The sequence below is a fragment of the Ranitomeya variabilis genome, chromosome 3, assembly GCF_051348905.1.
Source record: "Ranitomeya variabilis isolate aRanVar5 chromosome 3, aRanVar5.hap1, whole genome shotgun sequence".
Taxonomy (NCBI): Eukaryota; Metazoa; Chordata; class Amphibia; order Anura; family Dendrobatidae; genus Ranitomeya; species Ranitomeya variabilis.
Genome location: NC_135234.1, coordinates 620,014,679 through 620,035,971, shown reverse-complemented (window position 1 = coordinate 620,035,971; position 21,293 = coordinate 620,014,679). Strand labels below are relative to the sequence as shown.

At 46.4% G+C, this 21,293-nt stretch overlaps 2 protein-coding genes across 4 annotated transcripts in view; one reads left to right on the top strand and one right to left on the bottom strand.

Moving 5' to 3' along the window:
• Window positions 1-21,293, bottom strand: part of NUDT15 (nudix hydrolase 15) — a 68,646-nt gene that overhangs the window by 39,552 nt on the left and 7,801 nt on the right. The window lies entirely within an intron of this gene.
• Window positions 9,489-21,293, top strand: part of SUCLA2 (succinate-CoA ligase ADP-forming subunit beta) — a 101,037-nt gene continuing 89,232 nt past the window's right edge. Inside the window, exon 1 of the mRNA XM_077297392.1 lies at window positions 9,489-9,657. Coding sequence (XP_077153507.1) covers window positions 9,574-9,657 — 84 coding nt within the window. The 5' untranslated portion in view covers window positions 9,489-9,573. The remainder of the gene's footprint in view (window positions 9,658-21,293) is intronic.

The window sequence follows — 21,293 nt, the reverse complement described above, 5'->3', positions numbered from 1 at the left end:
CCACAACGTACTCCAACTCGCCCTCAACCAACACCGGAGCAGGAGGCTCAACGGAAGGCACAACCGGTACCTCATACCTGCGCAACAATGACCGATGAAAAACATTATGAATAGAAAAAGATGCAGGGAGGTCCAAACGGAAGGACACAGGGTTAAGAATCTCCAATATCTTGTACGGGCCGATGAACCAAGGCTTAAACTTAGGAGAAGAAACCCTCATAGGGACAAAACGAGAAGACAACCACACCAAGTCCCCAACACAAAGCCGAGGACCAACCCGACGCCGGCGGTTGGCAAAAAGCTGAGTCTTCTCCTGGGACAACTTCAAATTGTCCACTGCCTGCCCCCAAATCTGATGCAACCTCTCCACCACAGCATCCACTCCAGGACAATCCGAAGATTCCACCTGACCAGAAGAAAATCGAGGATGAAACCCCGAATTACAGAAAAAAGGAGACACCAAGGTGGCAGAGCTGGCCCGATTATTGAGGGCAAACTCCGCTAAAGGCAAAAAAGCAACCCAATCATCCTGATCTGCAGACACAAAACACCTCAAATATGTCTCCAAGGTCTGATTCGTCCGCTCGGTCTGGCCATTAGTCTGAGGATGGAAAGCAGACGAGAAAGACAAATCTATGCCCATCCTAGCACAGAATGCTCGCCAAAATCTAGACACGAATTGGGTTCCTCTGTCAGAAACGATATTCTCCGGAATACCATGCAAACGGACCACATTTTGAAAAAACAGAGGAACCAACTCGGAAGAAGAAGGCAACTTAGGCAGGGGAACCAAATGGACCATCTTAGAGAAACGGTCACACACCACCCAGATGACAGACATCTTCTGAGAAACAGGAAGATCCGAAATAAAATCCATCGAGATGTGCGTCCAGGGCCTCTTCGGGATAGGCAAGGGCAACAACAATCCACTAGCCCGAGAACAACAAGGCTTGGCCCGAGCACAAACGTCACAAGACTGCACAAAGCCTCGCACATCTCGAGACAGGGAGGGCCACCAGAAGGACCTTGCCACCAAATCCCTGGTACCAAAAATTCCAGGATGACCTGTCAACGCAGAAGAATGAACCTCAGAAATGACTTTACTGGTCCAATCATCAGGAACAAACAGTCTACCAGGTGGGCAACGATCAGGTCTATCCGCCTGAAACTCCTGCAAGGCCCGCCGCAGGTCTGGAGAAACGGCAGACAATATCACTCCATCCTTAAGGATACCTGTAGGTTCAGAGTTACCAGGGGAGTCAGGCTCAAAACTCCTAGAAAGGGCATCCGCCTTAACATTCTTAGAACCCGGCAGGTAGGACACCACAAAATTAAACCGAGAGAAAAACAACGACCAGCGCGCCTGTCTAGGATTCAGGCGTCTGGCGGACTCAAGATAAATTAGATTTTTGTGGTCAGTCAATACCACCACCTGATGTCTAGCCCCCTCAAGCCAATGACGCCACTCCTCAAAAGCCCACTTCATGGCCAAAAGCTCCCGATTCCCAACATCATAATTCCGCTCGGCGGGCGAAAATTTACGCGAGAAAAAGGCACAAGGTCTCATCACGGAACAATCGGAACTTCTCTGCGACAAAACTGCCCCAGCTCCGATTTCAGAAGCGTCGACCTCAACCTGAAAAGGAAGAGCAACATCAGGCTGACGCAACACAGGGGCGGAAGAAAAGCGGCGCTTAAGCTCCCGAAAGGCCTCCACAGCAGCAGGGGACCAATCAGCAACATCAGCACCCTTCTTAGTCAAATCAGTCAATGGTTTAACAACATCAGAAAAACCAGCAATAAATCGACGATAAAAGTTAGCAAAGCCCAAAAATTTCTGAAGACTCTTAAGAGAAGAGGGTTGCGTCCAATCACAAATAGCCTGAACCTTGACAGGATCCATCTCGATGGAAGAGGGGGAAAAAATATATCCCAAAAAGGAAATCTTTTGAACCCCAAAAACGCACTTAGAACCATTCACACACAAGGAATTAGACCGCAAAACCTGAAAAACCCTCCTGACCTGCTGGACATGAGAGTCCCAGTCATCCGAAAAAATCAAAATATCATCCAGATACACAATCATAAATTTATCCAAATAATCACGGAAAATGTCATGCATAAAGGACTGAAAGACTGAAGGGGCATTTGAAAGACCAAAAGGCATCACCAAATACTCAAAGTGGCCCTCGGGCGTATTAAATGCGGTCTTCCACTCATCCCCCTGCTTAATTCGCACCAAATTATACGCCCCACGGAGATCTATCTTAGAGAACCACTTGGCCCCCTTTATGCGAGCAAACAAATCAGTCAGCAGTGGCAACGGATATTGATATTTAACCGTGATTTTATTCTAAAGCCGATAATCAATACACGGTCTCAAAGAGCCATCTTTCTTAGCCACAAAGAAAAAACCGGCTCCTAAGGGAGATGACGAAGGACGAATATGTCCCTTTTCCAAGGACTCCTTTATATATTCTCGCATAGCAGCATGTTCAGGCACAGACAGATTAAATAAACGACCCTTAGGGTATTTACTACCCGGAATCAAATCTATGGCACAATCGCACTCCCGGTGCGGAGGTAATGAACCAAGCTTAGGTTCTTCAAAAACGTCACGATATTCAGTCAAGAATTCAGGAATCTCAGAGGGAATAGATGATGAAATGGAAACCACAGGTACGTCCCCATGCGTCCCCTTACATCCCCAGCTTAACACAGACATAGCTTTCCAGTCAAGGACTGGGTTATGAGATTGCAGCCATGGCAATCCAAGCACCAACACATCATGTAGGTTATACAGCACAAGAAAGCGAATAATCTCCTGATGATCCGGATTAATCCGCATAGTTACTTGTGTCCAGTATTGTGGTTTATTACTAGCCAATGGGGTGGAGTCAATCCCCTTCAGGGGTATAGGAGTTTCAAGAGGCTCCAAATCATACCCACAGCGTTTGGCAAAGGACCAATCCATAAGACTCAAAGCGGCGCCAGAGTCGACATAGGCATCCGCGGTAATAGATGATAAAGAACAAATCAGGGTCACAGATAGAATAAACTTAGACTGTAAAGTGCCAATTGAAACAGACTTATCAAGCTTCTTAGTACGCTTAGAGCATGCTGATATAACATGAGTTGAATCACCGCAATAGAAGCACAACCCATTTTTTCGTCTTAAATTCTGCCGTTCACTTCTGGACAGAATTCTATCACATTGCATATTCTCTGGCGTCTTCTCAGTAGACACCGCCAAATGGTGCACAGGTTTGCGCTCCCGCAGACGCCTATCGATCTGGATAGCCATTGTCATGGACTCATTCAGACCCGCAGGCACAGGGAACCCCACCATAACATCCTTAATGGCATCAGAGAGACCCTCTCTGAAATTCGCCGCCAGGGCGCACTCATTCCACTGAGTAAGCACAGCCCATTTACGGAATTTCTGGCAGTATATTTCAGCTTCGTCTTGCCCCTGAGATAGGGACATCAAGGCCTTTTCCGCCTGAAGCTCTAACTGAGGTTCCTCATAAAGCAACCCCAAGGCCAGAAAAAACGCATCCACATTGAGCAACGCAGGATCCCCTGGAGCCAATGCAAAAGCCCAATCCTGAGGGTCGCCCCGGAGCAAGGAAATCACAATCCTGACCTGCTGAGCAGGATCTCCAGCAGAGCGAGATTTCAGGGACAAAAACAACTTGCAATTATTTTTGAAATTTTGAAAGCAAGATCTATTCCCCGAGAAAAATTCAGGCAAAGGAATTCTAGGTTCAGATATAGGAACATGAACAACAAAATCTTGTAAATTTTGAACTTTCGTGGTGAGATTATTCAAACCTGCAGCTAAACTCTGAATATCCATTTTAAACAGGTGAACACAGAGCCATTCCAAGATTAGAAGGAGAGAGAGAGAGAGAAAGGCTGCAATATAGGCAGACTTGCAAGAGATTCAATTACAAGCACACTCAGAACTGAAGGGAAGGGGAAAAAAAAAAAAAAAAAAATCTTCAGCAGACTTCTCTTTTCTCTCCTTTCTCTGTCAATTAATTTAACCCTTTTTTGGCCGGTCAAACTGTTATGGTTCTCAATGGCAAGAGAACATAGCCCAGCAAACATAAGTACTAGCTCTTGGAAGGATGGAAACTAAACTGACCATGAACTAAACCTGCCGCACAACTAACAGTAGCCGGGTAGCGTTGCCTACGTTTTTTATCCCTAGACGCCCAGCGCCGGCCGGAGGACTAACTAATCCTGGCAGAGGAAAATATAGTCCTGGCTCACCTCTAGAGAAGTTTCCCCGATAGGCAGACAGAGGCCCCCACATATATTGGCGGTGATTTTAGATGAAATGACAAACGTAGTATGAAAATAGGTTTAGCAAAATTGAGGTCCGCTTACTAGATAGCAGGAAGACAGAAAGAGCACTTTCATGGTCAGCTGAAAACCCTATCAAAATACCATCCTGAAATTACTTTAAGACTCTAGTATTAACTCATAACATCAGAGTGGCAATTTCAGATCACAAGAGCTTTCCAGACACAGAAACGAAACTACAGCAGTGAACTGGAACAAAATGCAAAAACAAACGAGGACTAAAGTCCAACTTAGCTGGGAGTTGTCTAGCAGCAGGAACATGCACAGAAAGGCTTCTGATTACAATGTTGACCGGCATGGAAGTGACAGAGGAGCCAGGTTAAATAGCGACTCCCACATCCTGATGGAAACAGGTGAACAGAGGGGATGATGCACACCAGTTCAATTCCACCAGTGGCCACCGGGGGAGCCCAAAATCCAATTTCACAACACACAGCAGGTTTCTGTCCTGATGACGAGGTCCTGCGTGGCCTCGAAACGCTTTGACCGTGTAAACCTGCAATAAATATTTTAATCTTCCTTCCGTTTGATGCTTCGTGAATACACCATAAGCAGCGCATGAGTGACATCTCCTTCCTGACTTCTACTGTTCGGTCTTTTCAATGACTGATGTCCTTGCAGCGGCTGACATACATTCATTTCTCTGCTAGTTACAGGTTGCTTTTAGCAACCAAACCAGGTGAGTGGATTTTTTTCCCTGTCACCTCTACTTTTTATCGGTTAAGACCCTATTGCACTTTCTTTTGTTCCCAGCCTCTCATCTGCAGGGTTTATTTTTCACACACTAAAGGTACCTTCACACTAAGCGACTTTACAACGATAACGATAGCGATCCGTGACGTTGCAGCGTCCTGGCTAGCGATATCGTTGTGTTTGACACGCAGCAGCGATCAGGATCCCGCTGTGAGATCGCTGGTCGTTGCTGAAAGTCCAGAACTTTCTTTCGTCGCTGGATCTCCCGCTGACATCGCTGAATCGGTGTGTGTGACACCGATCCAGCGATGTCTTCACTGGTAACCAGGGTAAACATCGGGTTACTAAGCGCAGGGCCGCGCTTAGTAACCCGATGTTTACCCTGGTTACCATTGTAAAAGTAAAAAAAAAAAACACATACTCACATTCCGGTGCCCGGCGTCTGCTTCCCTGCACTCCTCCTGCATCCTGTGTAAGTGCCGGCCGTAAAGCAGAGCGGTGACGTCACCGCTCTGCTCTGTGGGAGATGCCGGAGATGTTCGGCGCTGACACAGGATGCAGGAGGAGTGCAGGGAAGCGGACGCCGGGCACCGAAATGTGAGTATGTGTGTTTTTTTTTTACTTTACAATGGTAACCAGGGTAAACATCGGGTTACTAAGCGCGGCCCTGCGCTTAGTAACCCGATGTTTACCCTGGTTATCAGGGGACTTCGGCATCGTTGGTCGCTGGAGAGCCGTCTGTCTGACAGCTCTCCAGCGACCACACGACTAAACAGCGACGCTGCAGCGATCGGCATCGTTGTCTGTATCGCTGCAGCGTCGCTTAGTGTGAAGGTACCTTAAGCCAAAAGTATTCACACCCCTGCAATTCTGTCAGATAATACTCAGTTTCTTCCTGAAAATGATTGCAAACACAAATTCTTTGTTATTAATATCATCATTTAATTTGTCTTAAATGAAAAAACACAAAAGAGAATGAATCAAAAAGCAAAACATTGATCATTTCACACAAAACTCCAAAAATGGGCCAGACAAAAGTAATGACACCCTCAGCCTAATACTTGGTTGCACAACCTTTAGCCTAAATAACTGCGACCAACCTCTTCCGGTAACCATCAATGAGTTTCTTACAATGCTCTGCTGGAATTTTAGACCATTCTTCTTTGGCAAACTGCTCCAGGTCCCTGATATTTGAAGGGTGCCTTCTCCAAACTGCCATTTTTAGATCTCTCCACAGGTGTTCTATGGGATTCAGGTCTGGACTCATTGCTGGCCACCTTAGAAGTCTCCAGTGCTTTCTCTCAAACCATTTTCTAGTGCTTTTTGAAATGTGTTTTGGGTCATTGTCCTGCTGGAAGACCCATGACCTCTGAGGGAGACCCAGCTTTCTCACACTGGACCCTACATTATGCTGCAAAATTTGTTGGTAGTCTTCAGACTTCATAATTTCATGCAGTCCAGTGCCAGAGGCAGCAAAGCCACCCCAAAACATCAGGGAACCTCTGCCATGTTTGACTGTAGGGACCGTGTTCTTTTCTTTGAATGCCTCTTTTTTTCTCCTGTAAACTCTATGTTGATGCCTTTGCCCAAAAAGCTCTACTTTTGTCTCATCTGACCAGAGAACATTCTTCCAAAACGTTTTAGGCTTTTTCAGGTAAATTTTGGCAAACTCCAGCCTGGCTTTTTTATGTCTCGAGGTAAGAAGTGGGGTCTTCCTGGGTCTCCTACCATGAAGTCCCTTTTCATTCAGACGCCGACGGATAGTAAGGGTTGACACTGTTGTACCCTCGGACTGCAGGGCAGCTTGAACTTGTTTGGATGTTAGTCGAGGTTCTTTATCCAACATCCGCACAATCTTGTGTTGAAATCTCGTCAATTTTTCTTTTCCGTCCACATCTTGGGAGGTTAGCCACAGTGCCATGGGCTTTAAACTTCTTGATGACACTGCGCACGGTAGACACAGGAACATTCAGGTCTTTGGAGATGGACTTGTAGCCTTGACATTGCTCATGTTTCCTCACAATTTGGTTTCTCAAGTCCTCAGACAGTTCTTTGGTCTTCTTTCTTTTCTCCATGCTCAATGTGGTACACACAAGGACACAGGACAGAGGTTGAGTCAACTTTAATCCATGTCAAGTGGCTGCAAGAGTGATTTAGTTATTGCCAACACCTGTTAGGTGCCACAGGTAAGTTACAGGTGCTGTTAATTACACAAATTAGAGAAGCATCACATGATTTTTCAAACAGTGCCAATACTTTTGTCCACCCCCTTTTTTATGTTTGGTGTGGAATTATATCCAATTTGGCTTTAGGACAATTCTTTTTGTGTTTTTTAATTTAAGACAAATTAAATGAAGATAATAATACCAAAGAATTTGTGTTTGCAATCATTTTCAGGAAGAAACTGAGTATTATCTGACAGAATTGCAGGGGTGTGAATACTTTTGGCCATGACTGTATGATGTTTTGATTGCATTTTATTGCAATGGTGAGAAAGTAAAGAAAAACATAATTCTGGGGTGATTTGATCTTTTGTGTTTTCTTTCATGTTTTTAAAAACTTTTTTTTTCACTGTATTTAATAGTCCATTTAGGGGACTTGAGTCTGAGATCATCTGAACACTTGTGCTATACATAGAAATGCATCAGCTATGGAGCGCCGATGGGGGAAAGGAATGACGAGCGTGTTAAATGCTGCTGTCAGGGAGCACTCCATCCGCAGCTGTAAAGGGATAGGATGACCACAATCTTCCGGGAACGATGTGTGCTGCATGCAGGCAAGCATCAAAGTCAGGGACCCGATATATGACGTAATGTAATTAATGAAAGTTATATTGTACATTATGCACCAAAAATAAAAAAAAAACTATGTAGTGGTTGTGTAATTAGTAAGCGGGCTACTAATGAGTTTTTTCCATTAAGTTATACCCTGGGTATACTGTCCTGAAGCTATATCCCTCCTCCCCCTCACCCCTATATTTTTGGGTACTAACTGAAGGGAGAGCTTTAGTGTCTTTAAGGGACAGCCTTCGTTGAGCGGGGGCGCCACTTTGCGTGTCATCTAGGGTGCCAACCTCCACAGCCAGGAAGGGACTTTTTAAATAGGGACTGTGGAGGGTTATAATAGAACCCCCCCCCCCCCCTGAAATAACTACTAACCAACTAATTACTATGTCTTTGAAAAGATATCTATTTAGTTTTGTGGTTGTTGTTGGTACCAACAAAGGTTTTTGAGTTGCTAAACATGTTTCTTGCCAAGATGTATGTATTCCTGGACTGCTCATTCGCAGTATTTTTGGCTGAGTTAAGCACTTGGACCAGTTGGACAGTTTTTGTTTGTTTTGGCATTGTGGTGGTTGTGCTTTTCTGATTAGGGCTTTGTAGGGATTTTAGGGCAAGCCGTCGTTGAGTCGGGGCACCAATCTCAAGTATGGTGCAACCTCCGCTGGCAGGCAGGGGCTCAGCTAGGGTCTAATAGGCCTATCCAGCACCCCTGTTGGTGTATCAATTGGTGTTCATGGATCAGCAATTTTTGCTTGTTTTTTCTAATTTTTTTTTTTTTTTAAATAACAACAAGCAAAATTTTTAGTTTTTACAAATTTGAGATTTTTTTTTCACCACTTAGATACCAAACACATCTAGTTGTTTTATTTTTTAAATTCATGTACTTGTGCTGACCTGGAGAATCATATTGCCTGGTCAATTTTGTAAAATGGTGACGATAGCGAATAAAAATAAACCTCCAAAATTGTGGAATTGCACTTTTTTTTTAGTTTCAAAGCACTTGTATTTTTTTTTCAGTACACTATATGGTAAAATGGCGTCATTCAAAAGTACAACTCATCCCGCAAAAAACGGCTATGTGGAGGGAAAAGTAAAATCGCCTGGGTGAAGGGGCTAAAACACTCCTGGGACCTGGTCCTTTAACCCACGAGGTCTAATATTTCAACACTCGTAGCGATCTGTGTGGAATAAACTGCAGTCGCACGTGTGATCCATAAAAATAATTACCAGTAAATGAACTGGGGCGTGGATATGATCAGTGCAGGACATTGTACGGATGGAAATCGAGTATAATGTAGCCCAAACATAAATATCCGGCATCTGACTTCATTCTGCTCCTTTAATCACTATTTTTGTAAAAATTAAAATGACAGGAGTGATATATATTCATATACAATAAGGGTCTATAGCCCAGTGGGATTCAGCATTCTTATATCCCACTGGAGCTGGTCCCTCTGCCCATAGTGCGCTATGACAAACGTCCCAGGGACAGAGGGACCAGGTCCTGTAACCCACTGGGACTTCGCCACAACCATAAGTGACCCTGTACTAGCTACCATAGAGTATGACCTTCTACCCACAGTGTGAGCTAGATCGTCTACGTCAGTATAGATTCCTGCGCCAGGTCTGCAGCGCCACACGCTGGCGTCTCTATGACACTGGCGGGTGCGCCTGCGCACCGAGTTGACTGTTGAGGCGTGTCTTGTCTGAGACAACAGAGAACAACATGGCGGCCTCCATGATGTACAGCCGGCTGTCAGCGGGTCTGAGGAGTCGGGCGCCCCGGGCTGTCCTCGGCAGTGCTGCGCAGGTGACTTTGGTGTCAGAGGGATCACGGCAGGACATTTGGGGGCTTCTCGTCTTCCCCGGCCGGGTTTCAGAGGACGGGGCAGGTCTATGTGATAAAGTTACTACCAGTGTTGTGTGTCTGCTCAGCTGTCATCCTGCCCGTCAGTCACTGCTCAGAAGTCATTGACAGTATGGCTTTACTGCCTGCCCGGTCACATCCCGGGATCACAGCACTGCTCTTCTCATACTGATCGTCCATCACAGCCCGGGGTCACAGCGCTGCGCTTCTCCTCACACTGATCATCCATCACAACCCGGGATCACAGCACTGCACTTCTCCTCACACTGATCGTCCATCACAGCCCGGGGTCACAGCACTGCGCTTCTCCTCACACTGATCATCCATCACAACCCGGGATCACAGCGCTGCGCTTCTCACACTGATCATCCATCTCAGCCCGGGATCACAGCACTGCACTTCTCCTCACACTGATCGTCCATCACAGCCCGGGGTCACAGCACTGCGCTTCTCCTCACACTGATCATCCATCACAACCCGGGATCACAGCGCTGCGCTTCTCACACTGATCATCCATCTCAGCCCGGGATCACAGCGCTGCTCTTCTCATACTGATCGTCCATCACAGCCCGGGGTCACAGCGCTGCGCTTCTCCTCACACTGATCATCCATCATAGCCTGGGATCACAGCGCTGCGCTTCTCACACTGATCATCCATCTCAGCCCGGGGTCACAGCACTGCGCTTCTCCTCACACTGATCATCCATCACAACCCGGGATCACAGCACTGCGCTTCTCACACTGATCATCCATCTCAGCCCGGGGTCACAGCACTGCGCTTCTCCTCACACTGATCGTCCATCTCAGCCCAGGATCACAGCACTACGCTTCTCCTCACACTGATCATCCATCACAACCCGGGATCACAGCGCTGTGCTTCTCACACTGATCATCCATCTCAGCCCGGGGTCACAGCACTGCGCTTCTCCTCACACTGATCGTCCATCTCAGCCCGGGATCACAGCGCTGCGCTTCTCCTCACACTGATCGTCCATCTCAGCCCGGGATCACAGCGCTGCGCTTCTCCTCACACTGATCATCCATCATAGCCTGGGATCACAGCACTGCGCTTCTCACACTGATCATCCATCATAGCCTAGGATCACAGCACTGCGCTTCTCCTCACACTGATCGTCCATCTCATCCCGGGGTCACAGCGCTGTGCTTCTCACACTGATCGTCCATCTCATCCCGGGGTCACAGCACTGCGCTTCTCACACTGATCGTCCATCTCATCCCGGGATCACAGCACTGTTCTTCTCCTCACACTGATCGTCCATCTCATCCCGGGGTCACAGCACTGCACTTCTCACACTGATCGTCCATCTCAGCCCGGGATCACAGCGCTGCGCTACTCCTCACACTGATCGTCCATCTCATCCCGGGATCATAGCGCTGCGCTTCTCCTCACACTGATCGTCCATCTCAGCCCAGGATCATAGCGCTGCGCTTCTCCTCACACTGATCGTCCATCACAGCCCAGGATCACAGCACTGCGCTTCTCACACTGATCGTCCATCTCAGCCCGGGATCACAGCGCTGCGCTTCTCCTCACACTGATCATCCATCACAGCCCGGGATCACAGCACTGCGCTTCTCCTCACACTGATCGTCCATCTCATCCCGGGGTCACAGCACTGCGCTTCTCACACTGATCGTCCATCTCAGCCCGGGATCACAGCGCTGCACTACTCCTCACACTGATCGTCCATCTCATCCCGGGGTCACAGCACTGCGCTTCTCACACTGATCGTCCATCTCATCCCGGGTGTACAGCACTGCGCTTCTCACACTGATCGTCCATCTCATCCCGGGATCACAGCGCTGCGCTTCTCCCACTTATTGTCCATCACAGCCTGGGGTCACAGCACTGCGCTTCTCCCACTTATTGTCCATCACAGCCTGGGGTCACAGCACTGCGCTTCTCCTCACACTGATCGTCCATCTCATCCCGGGATTACAGCACTGCGCTTCTCCTCACACTGATCGTCCATCACAGCCCGGGGTCACAGCACTGCGCTTCTTCTCACACTGATTGTCCATCTCAGCCCAGGATCACAGCGCTGCGCTTCTCCTCACACTGATCGTCCGTCTCAGCCCAGGATCACAGCACTGTGCTTCTCCTCACACTGATCGTCCATCTCAGTCCAGGACCACAGTATCACAGCACTGCGCTTCTCCTTACACTGATCGTCCATCTCAGCCAGGGATCACAGCTCTGCACTTCTCCTCACACTGATCGTCCATCTCAGCTCGGGATCACAGCGCTGCGCTTCTCCTCACACTGATCGTCCATCTCAGCCCGGGATCACAGCACTGCGCTTCTCCTCACACTGATCGTCCATCTCAGCCCTGGATCACAGCACTGCGCTTCTCCTCACACTGATCGTGCATCTCAGCCTGGGATCACAGCCCTGCGCTTCTCCTCACACTGATCGTCCATCTCATCCCGGGATCACAGCACTGCGCTTCTCCTCACACTGATCGTGCATCTCAGCCTGGGATCACAGCCCTGCGCTTCTCCTCACACTGATCGTCCATCTCATCCCGGGATCACAGCACTGCGCTTCTCACACTGATCGTGCATCTCAGCCCGGGATCACAGCCCTGCGATTCTCCTCACACTGATCGTCCATCTCATCCCGGGATCACAGCCCTGCGATTCTCCTCACACTGATCGTCCATCTCATCCCGGGATCACAGCCCTGCGATTCTCCTCACACTGATCGTCCATCTCATCCCGGGATCACAGCACTGCGCTTCTCCTCACACTGATCGTGCATCTCATCCCGGGATCACAGCACTGCGATTCTCCTCACACTGATCGTCCATCTCATCCCGGGATCACAGCACTGCGATTCTCCTCACACTGATCGTGCATCTCATCCCGGGATCACAGCACTGCGATTCTCCTCACACTGATCGTCCATCTCATCCCGGGATCGCAGCCCTGCGATTCTCCTCACACTGATCGTCCATCTCAGCCCGGGGTCACAGCACTGCACTTCTCCTCACACTGATCGTCCATCACAGCCCGGGGTCACAGCACTGCACTTCTCCTCACACTGATCGTCCATCTCATCCCGGGATCACAGCCCTGCGATTCTCCTCACACTGATCGTCCATCTCAGCCCGGGGTCACAGCACTGCACTTCTCCTCACACTGATTGTCCATCTCAGCCTCTTCATTACCAGGTGACTTTCCGTTTTTTAGTTTTCGTTGTATTCTCCCCTTCTTCATAACTCTTATTTTTCTGGCCACGTAGCTGTATGAGGGTTTGTATTTTTTTATTACTGTCTACAATAGTCACCTTAGGAGACTTGAAGCTGTGTTCTGAGCCGGAGTTCACAGGTGGATTGTAATGACAGGCACCGGAGTCTTCTGCAGACCTCTGGCCGTCATGACAACCCATTAGCGCCCCACGATCCCGTGACATGGGCACTGATGAGTGGGATTAATGACGCGATTTCTGATGACGTGTGTTAAATCCCGCTGTCAGTGATTGACAGCAGGATTTAACTAGTTAATATCTGTGGGTGTAGTGGAGCTTAACTTGCTGCTGCTAAAGCCATTTGATGGATGATTAAATCAGCCATCAAGTGGGGGAAAGGTGTAGGCCACATCAAAGACAGGGACACTACCTTTGACGTACATGTACGTCAAAGGTAGTGAAGGGGTCAAAGACTAATATTTGATAGAAAAACAACAGTTCATATTAAAATATCCAATTGTCTACTGTACCCTCTTTGTAAATGTCATCTTCCTTCATTTTTACCCCTTTTTTGTGTTGTGATCCTAACACTGCTCTGCCTGACTTCTGTGAGGAGATGTCATCAGGTCAGATGATCACAGCCTCCTGGAGCTTCTTCTGCGCCTCCCCCCATGATCTGATGATGTCTGGACACATAAGGGAGGGGAACAGGTTTCTCTGTATCAATGAGATCATACTACTGTGTCACAGAGAAGAATGAAAGTGATGGAAGACGTAAATTGTTTAATGAAGGTGCATTATTGGGCCAGGGGTCCCCAACCTTCTTTTACCTGGAAAGCTTCAAATCATCTCTGAGATAAGGCCACAAGCCACGTTCTATGGGAAGAAGTTAGACATTATATACGAAATAGAAACAACTGAAACAATAAGTCGCAGGCTATCCCCCTGACAGGTGCTTCAGACGCCACTGTCTATATCGACCACTGCATCTCAGGTTAACCCAGGTTAAGCTGCCTGGGTTAAGCCTGTGGCTGCAGATGATGGAAACCAGCCAGCACTCCCAGTGTATGAAGAGCACACAGCTTCTGGGCACTCTCCATACATAGGGATCCAACCAATGATAGGTTTATCAGTCTCTGGCTGTTAAAGGGTTCTTGTGGTTCCGCTGAACTCTGCATCGGGAGCTGGGCGGCCTAGGAGACATTTACTGATGCGGGCACCATTGGCAGGTATCATGGTATTAAGTTCCAGTCCTATTCTAATGAAGAGGACAGGTGCACACGTCCCAGCAGGCATCTGTAAAAGTGACATTACCAAAGCTGCCCTCCTCCCGATATGGAAGTGAGCAGTGATGAAATAGTCCTTTAAGGCTGCCCAAATGGCACAGAATTTCCAATAGCTCCTCCCTCCATAGAATTTTATAAGCACCAACTGTCATCGATCTCCGTATTGGGCAAATCTGCCTTCACTGAATATAGATGAATTGAGAGTGAAAGATCAGTCCAGGAAAGACTCTGACGAGATATGACAAATGACTTACTTTTGAACCATAATTATGTTGTTTGTCCATTTTTATGACTTGCTTACTTCACACCAAAAAAACTTACTGGAGGAGAGAACATGGAAGCGTCAGATTAGTTGAATTGGGGGGAGCTGAGAAGTTGATTAGTATGGATGGGACGGGAGTAACGGGCGTCGAGGTAAGGGCAGCAACCATGCAGTGCTCAGGACTTGGGCAAATGAGGATGCATCACATTTTTTCTAAGCTGGACATCCTCTTTAACTGGGTTTTCTATTTAAGCAATAGTCATGAGGATATTTTTGCCATGGTGATGGATAAGTGTTTGTACCGATGTGTGGCAGACATGAGTAATGTTTCAGTTTCTCATTATTGCTGGTATTTGGCTGCTGGGATATTTTGCATATTTGTAGTGATGTGAGATTTATATTTCTGTTTACGTCTCTCTTAGATTCTCGTTCGTGTGCCTCAATATTGTCAAAATGTCAGACACGGCAGCTGAAGCCGTCCCGCACTATTGTGATTTGTTGGGATCGGTCATACAGAATACCTCACTATACATCATGCTAGAGATTGTCCAGTGTTCATATTATTTCTTAGATTCAGAGGATCGACGTGCACTTGGTCTGTTTTTGAGGTGCAGGTGCAACGGGGTACATGCAGGTGCAACGGGGTACATGACCCCAAGATCCGAGGCAAGAGAAATTCACAGCACACTCTTATATCATAGGTGCAAAAAAAGTTTATTTGTGGGAGCGGGAAAGGCAGATTTATAGCTCATGCCTGACAGCCAGACAGGTGCGGGAGTGCCGAGCAAACCTGCACCAACAGCACTGCACATGCTTTCTGCAATATCATAACTTAAAGACTCTTTCTCTATCTTGCTCCAAAAACGACCTAGCGATAAAGATCCTGGTGGGGTCAAAGCGTTTAAACTTTGTCGCTCTAACCCAGAGCTATAATTCTGTTTTACCCGCTCTCACAAATAAACTTTTTTTGAACCTATGAAATAAGAGTGTGCGGTGAATATCTCTTGCCTCATATTATTTCTTAGGCATGGGTTGTCCTAAAATAACAAGTTGAGACTTACTCGCCCCCGTGGATCCAGCACAGACTTCTCCTCTGCTTGGCGTTGGAAGCAATGACTGCGCCATGACGCTATCGCATGTCTTCTGGAGCCGTATATCGGCTGATGGTTCTGTACTGCAGCCAGTCACGGGCTTCAGTGATCCTGTGATATCTGGATGGCCCAAACATTGCTTCAGACATCGGCTCCAGAAGTGATCTTCTCTGGAGTCATAGGGGTGACAGAAGGGGAGTATGCTTCCCATTTTGATATTTACAGTATACAATACAGACCAAAAGTTTGGACACACCTTCTCATTTAAAGATTTTTCTGTATTTTCATGACTATGAAAGTTGTAAATTCACACTGAAGGCATCTATACTATGAATTAACACATGTGGAATTATATACTTAACAAAAAAGTGTGAAACAACTGAAAATATGTCTTATAGTCTAGGTTCTTCAAAGTAGCCACCTTTTACTTTGATGACTGCTTTGCACACTCTTGGCATTCTCTTGATGAGCTTCAAGAGGTTGTCACCGGCAATGGTTTTCACTTCACAGGTGTGCCCTGTCAGGTTTAACAAGTGGGATCTCTTGCCTTATAAATGGGGTTGGGACCATCAGTTGTGTTGTGCAGAAGTCTGGTGGATACTGATAGTCCTACTGAATATAATATTGAATATAATACAAATATTATTATTATTTGTATTATGGCAAGAACAAAGCAGCTAAGTAAAAAAAATGAGTGGCTATCATTACTTTAAGAAATGAAGGTCAGTCAGTCCGAAAAATTGGGAAAACTTTGAAAGTGTCCCCAAGTGCAGTGGCAAAAACCATCAAGCGCTACAAAGAAACTGGCTCACATGAGGACCGCCCCAGGAAAGGAAGAACAAGTCACCTCTGCTTCTGAGGATAAGTTTATCCGACTCGTTAACCTTCGCAGGTTAACAGCAGCTCAGATTAGAGACCAGGTCAATGCCACACAGAGTTCTAGCAGCAGACACATCTCTACAACAACTGTTAAGAGGAGACTTTGTGCAGCAGGCCTTCATGGTAAAATAGCTGCTGGGAAACCACAGCTAAGGACAGGCAACAAGCAGAAGAGACTTGTTTGGGCTAAAGAACACAAGGAATGGACATTAGACCAGTGGAAATCTGTGCTTTGGTCTGATGAGTCCAAATTTGAGATCTTTGGTTCCAACCACCGTGTCTTTGTGCGACACAGAAAAGCTGAACGGATGGACTCTACATGCCTGGTTCCCACTGTGAAGCATGGAGGAGGAGGTGTGATGGTGTGGCGGTGCTTTGCTGGTGACACTGTGGGGGATTTATTCAAAATTGAAGGCATACTGAACCAGCATGGCTACCACAGCATCTTGCAGCGGCATGCTATTCCATCCAGTTTGCGTTTAGTTGGACCATCATTTATTTTTCAGCAGGACAATGACCCCAAACACACCTCCAGGCTGTGTAAGGGCTATTTGACCAAGAAGGAGAGTGATGAGGTGCTGCGCCAGTTGACCTGGCCTCCACAGTCACCAGACCTCAACATAATCGAGATGGTTTGGGGTGAGCTGGACCGCAGAGTGAAGGCAAACGGGCCAACAAGTGCTAAGCATCTCTGGGAACTCCTTCAAGATTGTTGGAAGACCATTCCCGGTGACTACCTCTTGAAGCTCATCAAGAGAATGCCAAGAGTGTGCAAAGCAGTCATCAAGGCAAAAGGTGGCTACTTTGAAGAACCTAGAATATAAGACATATTTTCAGTTGTTTCACACTGTTTTGTTAAGTATATAATTCCACATGTGTTAATTCATAGTTTTGATGCCTACAGTGTGAATTTACAATTTTCATAGTCATGAAAATGCAGAAAAATCTTTAAATGAGAATTTATATATAACTCGCGTGTGTGTGTGTGTATATGTGTATATATATACACACACACACACACACACACACACACACACACACACACACACACACACACACCATGCCTATGAATGTTTTCTTTATGCAAGTATGCACACAGGAATATTTTAATCTACAAAATTTGTGCAGTTTTTTTGTTGAAATATAATTTACACTTTTTTTTAGGTTTAAATCGAATAAATTGCTATAAATACTACATAGGTACTGTATATATAGAGAATCTAGAAAAATAAATAAAAATAGCCACCTGTGTTTAGCTCTTCTCTTAGGGATTTGCCGGGACTATAATATTGATAGCCTTTCCTTACTGAGGAAGCCCATGAACGCAGTGTCCTCGTCATTTCCTACGAGGCACGGCTCTGTACTTTACTTAGTGGCTGAGCTGTACCACAGGCAGCACCATATGTATGGAGTTGTGTCAATGAAGAAAGGAAACTCATCAGTAGGTTGATTGGTGGGATGTTGGTAGTCATACCCACGCTAATCTGATATTGATGGCCAGTCCTAAGAATAGGGATAGTGTGCTCAATCTTGCTGGTTTGGGGTCAGAGAAACTGCATAGTAATGTGCAAGGTCCCTGTAGGCAGCCGTAAGTCTTCTCTGTGCCACAATATGGAGATTCTGTAAGGCACCATATTTTGAAGATACTCTTGCCTAAAAGCGATGGTTCTTGGCATGCTATGCAGGGCTGTGGAGTTGGTAAGCCAAACCTCCGTCTCCTCAATTTCCCCGACTCCACAGCACTTGTCACTACTGAGCCTGTACATAAAGTGTAGCACAGATTCATCTCAACTAAAAGCCGAGATCCTTAGATCAGGAACAGAACAGACATTTATAGGACACTAGATGGTAGCCCGATTCTAACGCAACGGGTATTCTAGAATATGTATGTAGTTTATTTATGAAGATTTTAGAATAATACATTGAATACACAGGATTAGGCCAACCGCGACCAATTAGCGAAGCGTGGTTCAAATCCCTTGCCAATTCGCGGCCGGACTGCGCCTGTCGCTGATTGTTCGCGGCCGGCCACGTAGTATATAGCACAGCCACGTAGTACATAGCACAGCCACGTAGTATATTGCACAGCCACGTAGTATATTGCACAGCCATGTAGTATATAGCACAGCCACGTAGTATATAGCACAGCTCACGGAGTATGTAGCACAGCCCACGGAGTATATAGCACAGCCACTTAGTATATAACACAGCCCACGGAGTATATAGCACAGCCACATAGTATATAACACAGCCCACGGAGTATATAGCACAGCCCACGGAGTGTATAATAGCCCACATAGCATATAACACAGCTCACATAGTATATAACAGCCCACGCATGCAGTGTATAGCACAGCCCACGTAGTGTATAGCACAGCCCACGTAGTGTATAGCACAGCCCACGTAGTGTATAGCACAGCCCACGTAGTGTATAGCACAGCCCACGTAGTGTATAGCACAGCCCACGTAGTGTATAGCACAGCCCACGTAGTGTATAGCACAGCCCACGTAGTGTATAGCAATGTGGGCATCATATCCCTGTTAAAAAAAAAAAAAAAAAAAAAAGAAGAAGAATGAAATAAAAAATAGTTATATACTCACCTTCCGTTGGCCCCCGGATCCAGGCGAAGCGTTTACCGATGCTCTTCGCGAGACCGCTACGTCATCATCTCGCGAGATCGCAATGCATGGAGCGGTCACTGGAGCGTCGCGAGGAGCGGGAAAGGCCTGTTCTGGATCCGAGGGGCCGACGGACGGTGAGTATATAACTTTTTTATTATTTTTAACATTAGATCTTTTTACTATTGATGCCGCATAGGCAGCATCAATAGTAAAAAGTTGGTCACACAGGGTTAATAGCAGCGGTAATGCTGCCATTAACCCTGTGTGAGCGCTGACTGGAGGGGAGTATGGAGCGGGCACTGACTGCGGGGAGTAAGGGGTGGCCATTTTACCGCCGGACTGTGCCCGTCGCTGATTGGTCACGGAAAAACAGTCACGACCAATCAGCGACTTGGGATTTCCGTGACAGACAGACAGAAGGACAGACAGAAAGACGGAAGTGACCCTTAGACAATTATATAGTAGATTTCAGAACTTTCCCAAATTCTTATGAAAACATTTACAGCACATCCTGCATGGTACTACTGTACCCAATGTATTATATATTTTAGGGGTCGGAGACGGTCCATTTTATACTGATTTTTACAGCACTGATATTATCACTCCAATATGGCAACTGATCAAACTTGGCAATATAAATTGTACAGAAAAAAACCCCTCCGTATGTTTCTATGTAAAGGCATCGGCCTGTGGAGGCACTGTATGGCGGTATAGACTTCTATAAGTGCCTTATTACAGCTCGGTGCACATCTCATTCTATGACTTCAGTTTAGTTTTGTGCTGTTATCACTGAGCCCTCTTTCTCCCTACTTGATCATCTGGGTCGTATATCTGATGGCTATAGTGTGAATCAATGCACAGTGTCCAGTGTATTGGGCATAGGGCATGAGACATACACAGGGTGTAGTGTTACATGGGGGGAGAAGGAGCCATGTGTCCTTGTACTGACATCTAAGATCAGCTGTGTTGCAACACAAGGAGCCTGGCTGTTGCTCAGTATTTGTGCGCTTCACTGATTTAGTATTTGGCTACTGTACAGACTTGTACTCTAGACCTCACGTGACTGGAGACTGCTGGCTTTCCATAACCTTTACAGTCACTGATAACAATACTTTTTTTTGCCACATGGCCTTCAAAACATTAAACTCGTGATCTGTGTACTAGTCGCAATGCAGATTTTTTTTCTTTGGAAATTTTTTTTTTTTTTTTTAAGGTCAACCAGCTACAGTGCAAGGTTAAACATTAAAGGGGCTGTCTTATCTGGGTCAGTTATGGCATATCCACAGAATAGGCCTTAAAGTCTAACTGACGTTTAAATTTTTATTTCATAAATCAATAATACACATAACATATATTACAAAGTTGCTTATTTTTATCAGAAATATTTTCTTCTTTCTCTGACAAAATTGATCAGTCATAATCCTAAAGTATGTGTTCAGTGAAGGCTCTCCCATTACTGAGAAAAAAGATGCTATGGATACAATTCTAAGTAAGCGGGAGAAGGGAGGAGCTAGAGGAAGAGCTCCGCCCTCCTATCTACATAGGGCCGCCATCTCCTCTCTCAGAATTTGGTAATGACTGATCAATTTTGGCAGCGAAGGAAGCAGATTTCTGATAAAAATATATTACAAATTTACTCATTTTCATGTGTACTATTGATTCATGAAAAAATTAAAACCACTGTTACGCTTCAACCCCTTCACTACATTGGACGTACCTATACATCCTGGCGATCGTGTGGACACAGGAGCTGTGCACATGATCACCGCCTGGTACTCTGTTTACGTCACAGCCAGGAGTGGTGCCCGCAGCGCCCCCAGCTGTTTAACACCCTAAATGCCGCAGTTGAGATATCGCAACATTTAGGAGGTTGGGAGAGGGAGGGGGATCCCTCACCTATCTGATCGGCGCTCCTGCGACGTCATCGTTGGTTGCCACGATGACCCGAGGTCGTCATTACCCCAACCGGATCACCAGTCTAGACTATGACTTTGTTTTCAGTTTACATGACAGCTGACCCCGGCAGTTCAACCTCCTAAATGCTGCGATTGACATCGATCACAGCATTTAGAAAGCAGGCAAAAAAAACATTCTTCACCTGCTGTTGATTTGTTTATTCTGCCTCACAAACATCGCATTAAGGCTCGGCTCAAGTTTATCCTGCGCTCTGTGTTGAGCTTTCACACTGGGGTTTGCGTCTAAATCTCTGAAGTGCAAGATGTAGACG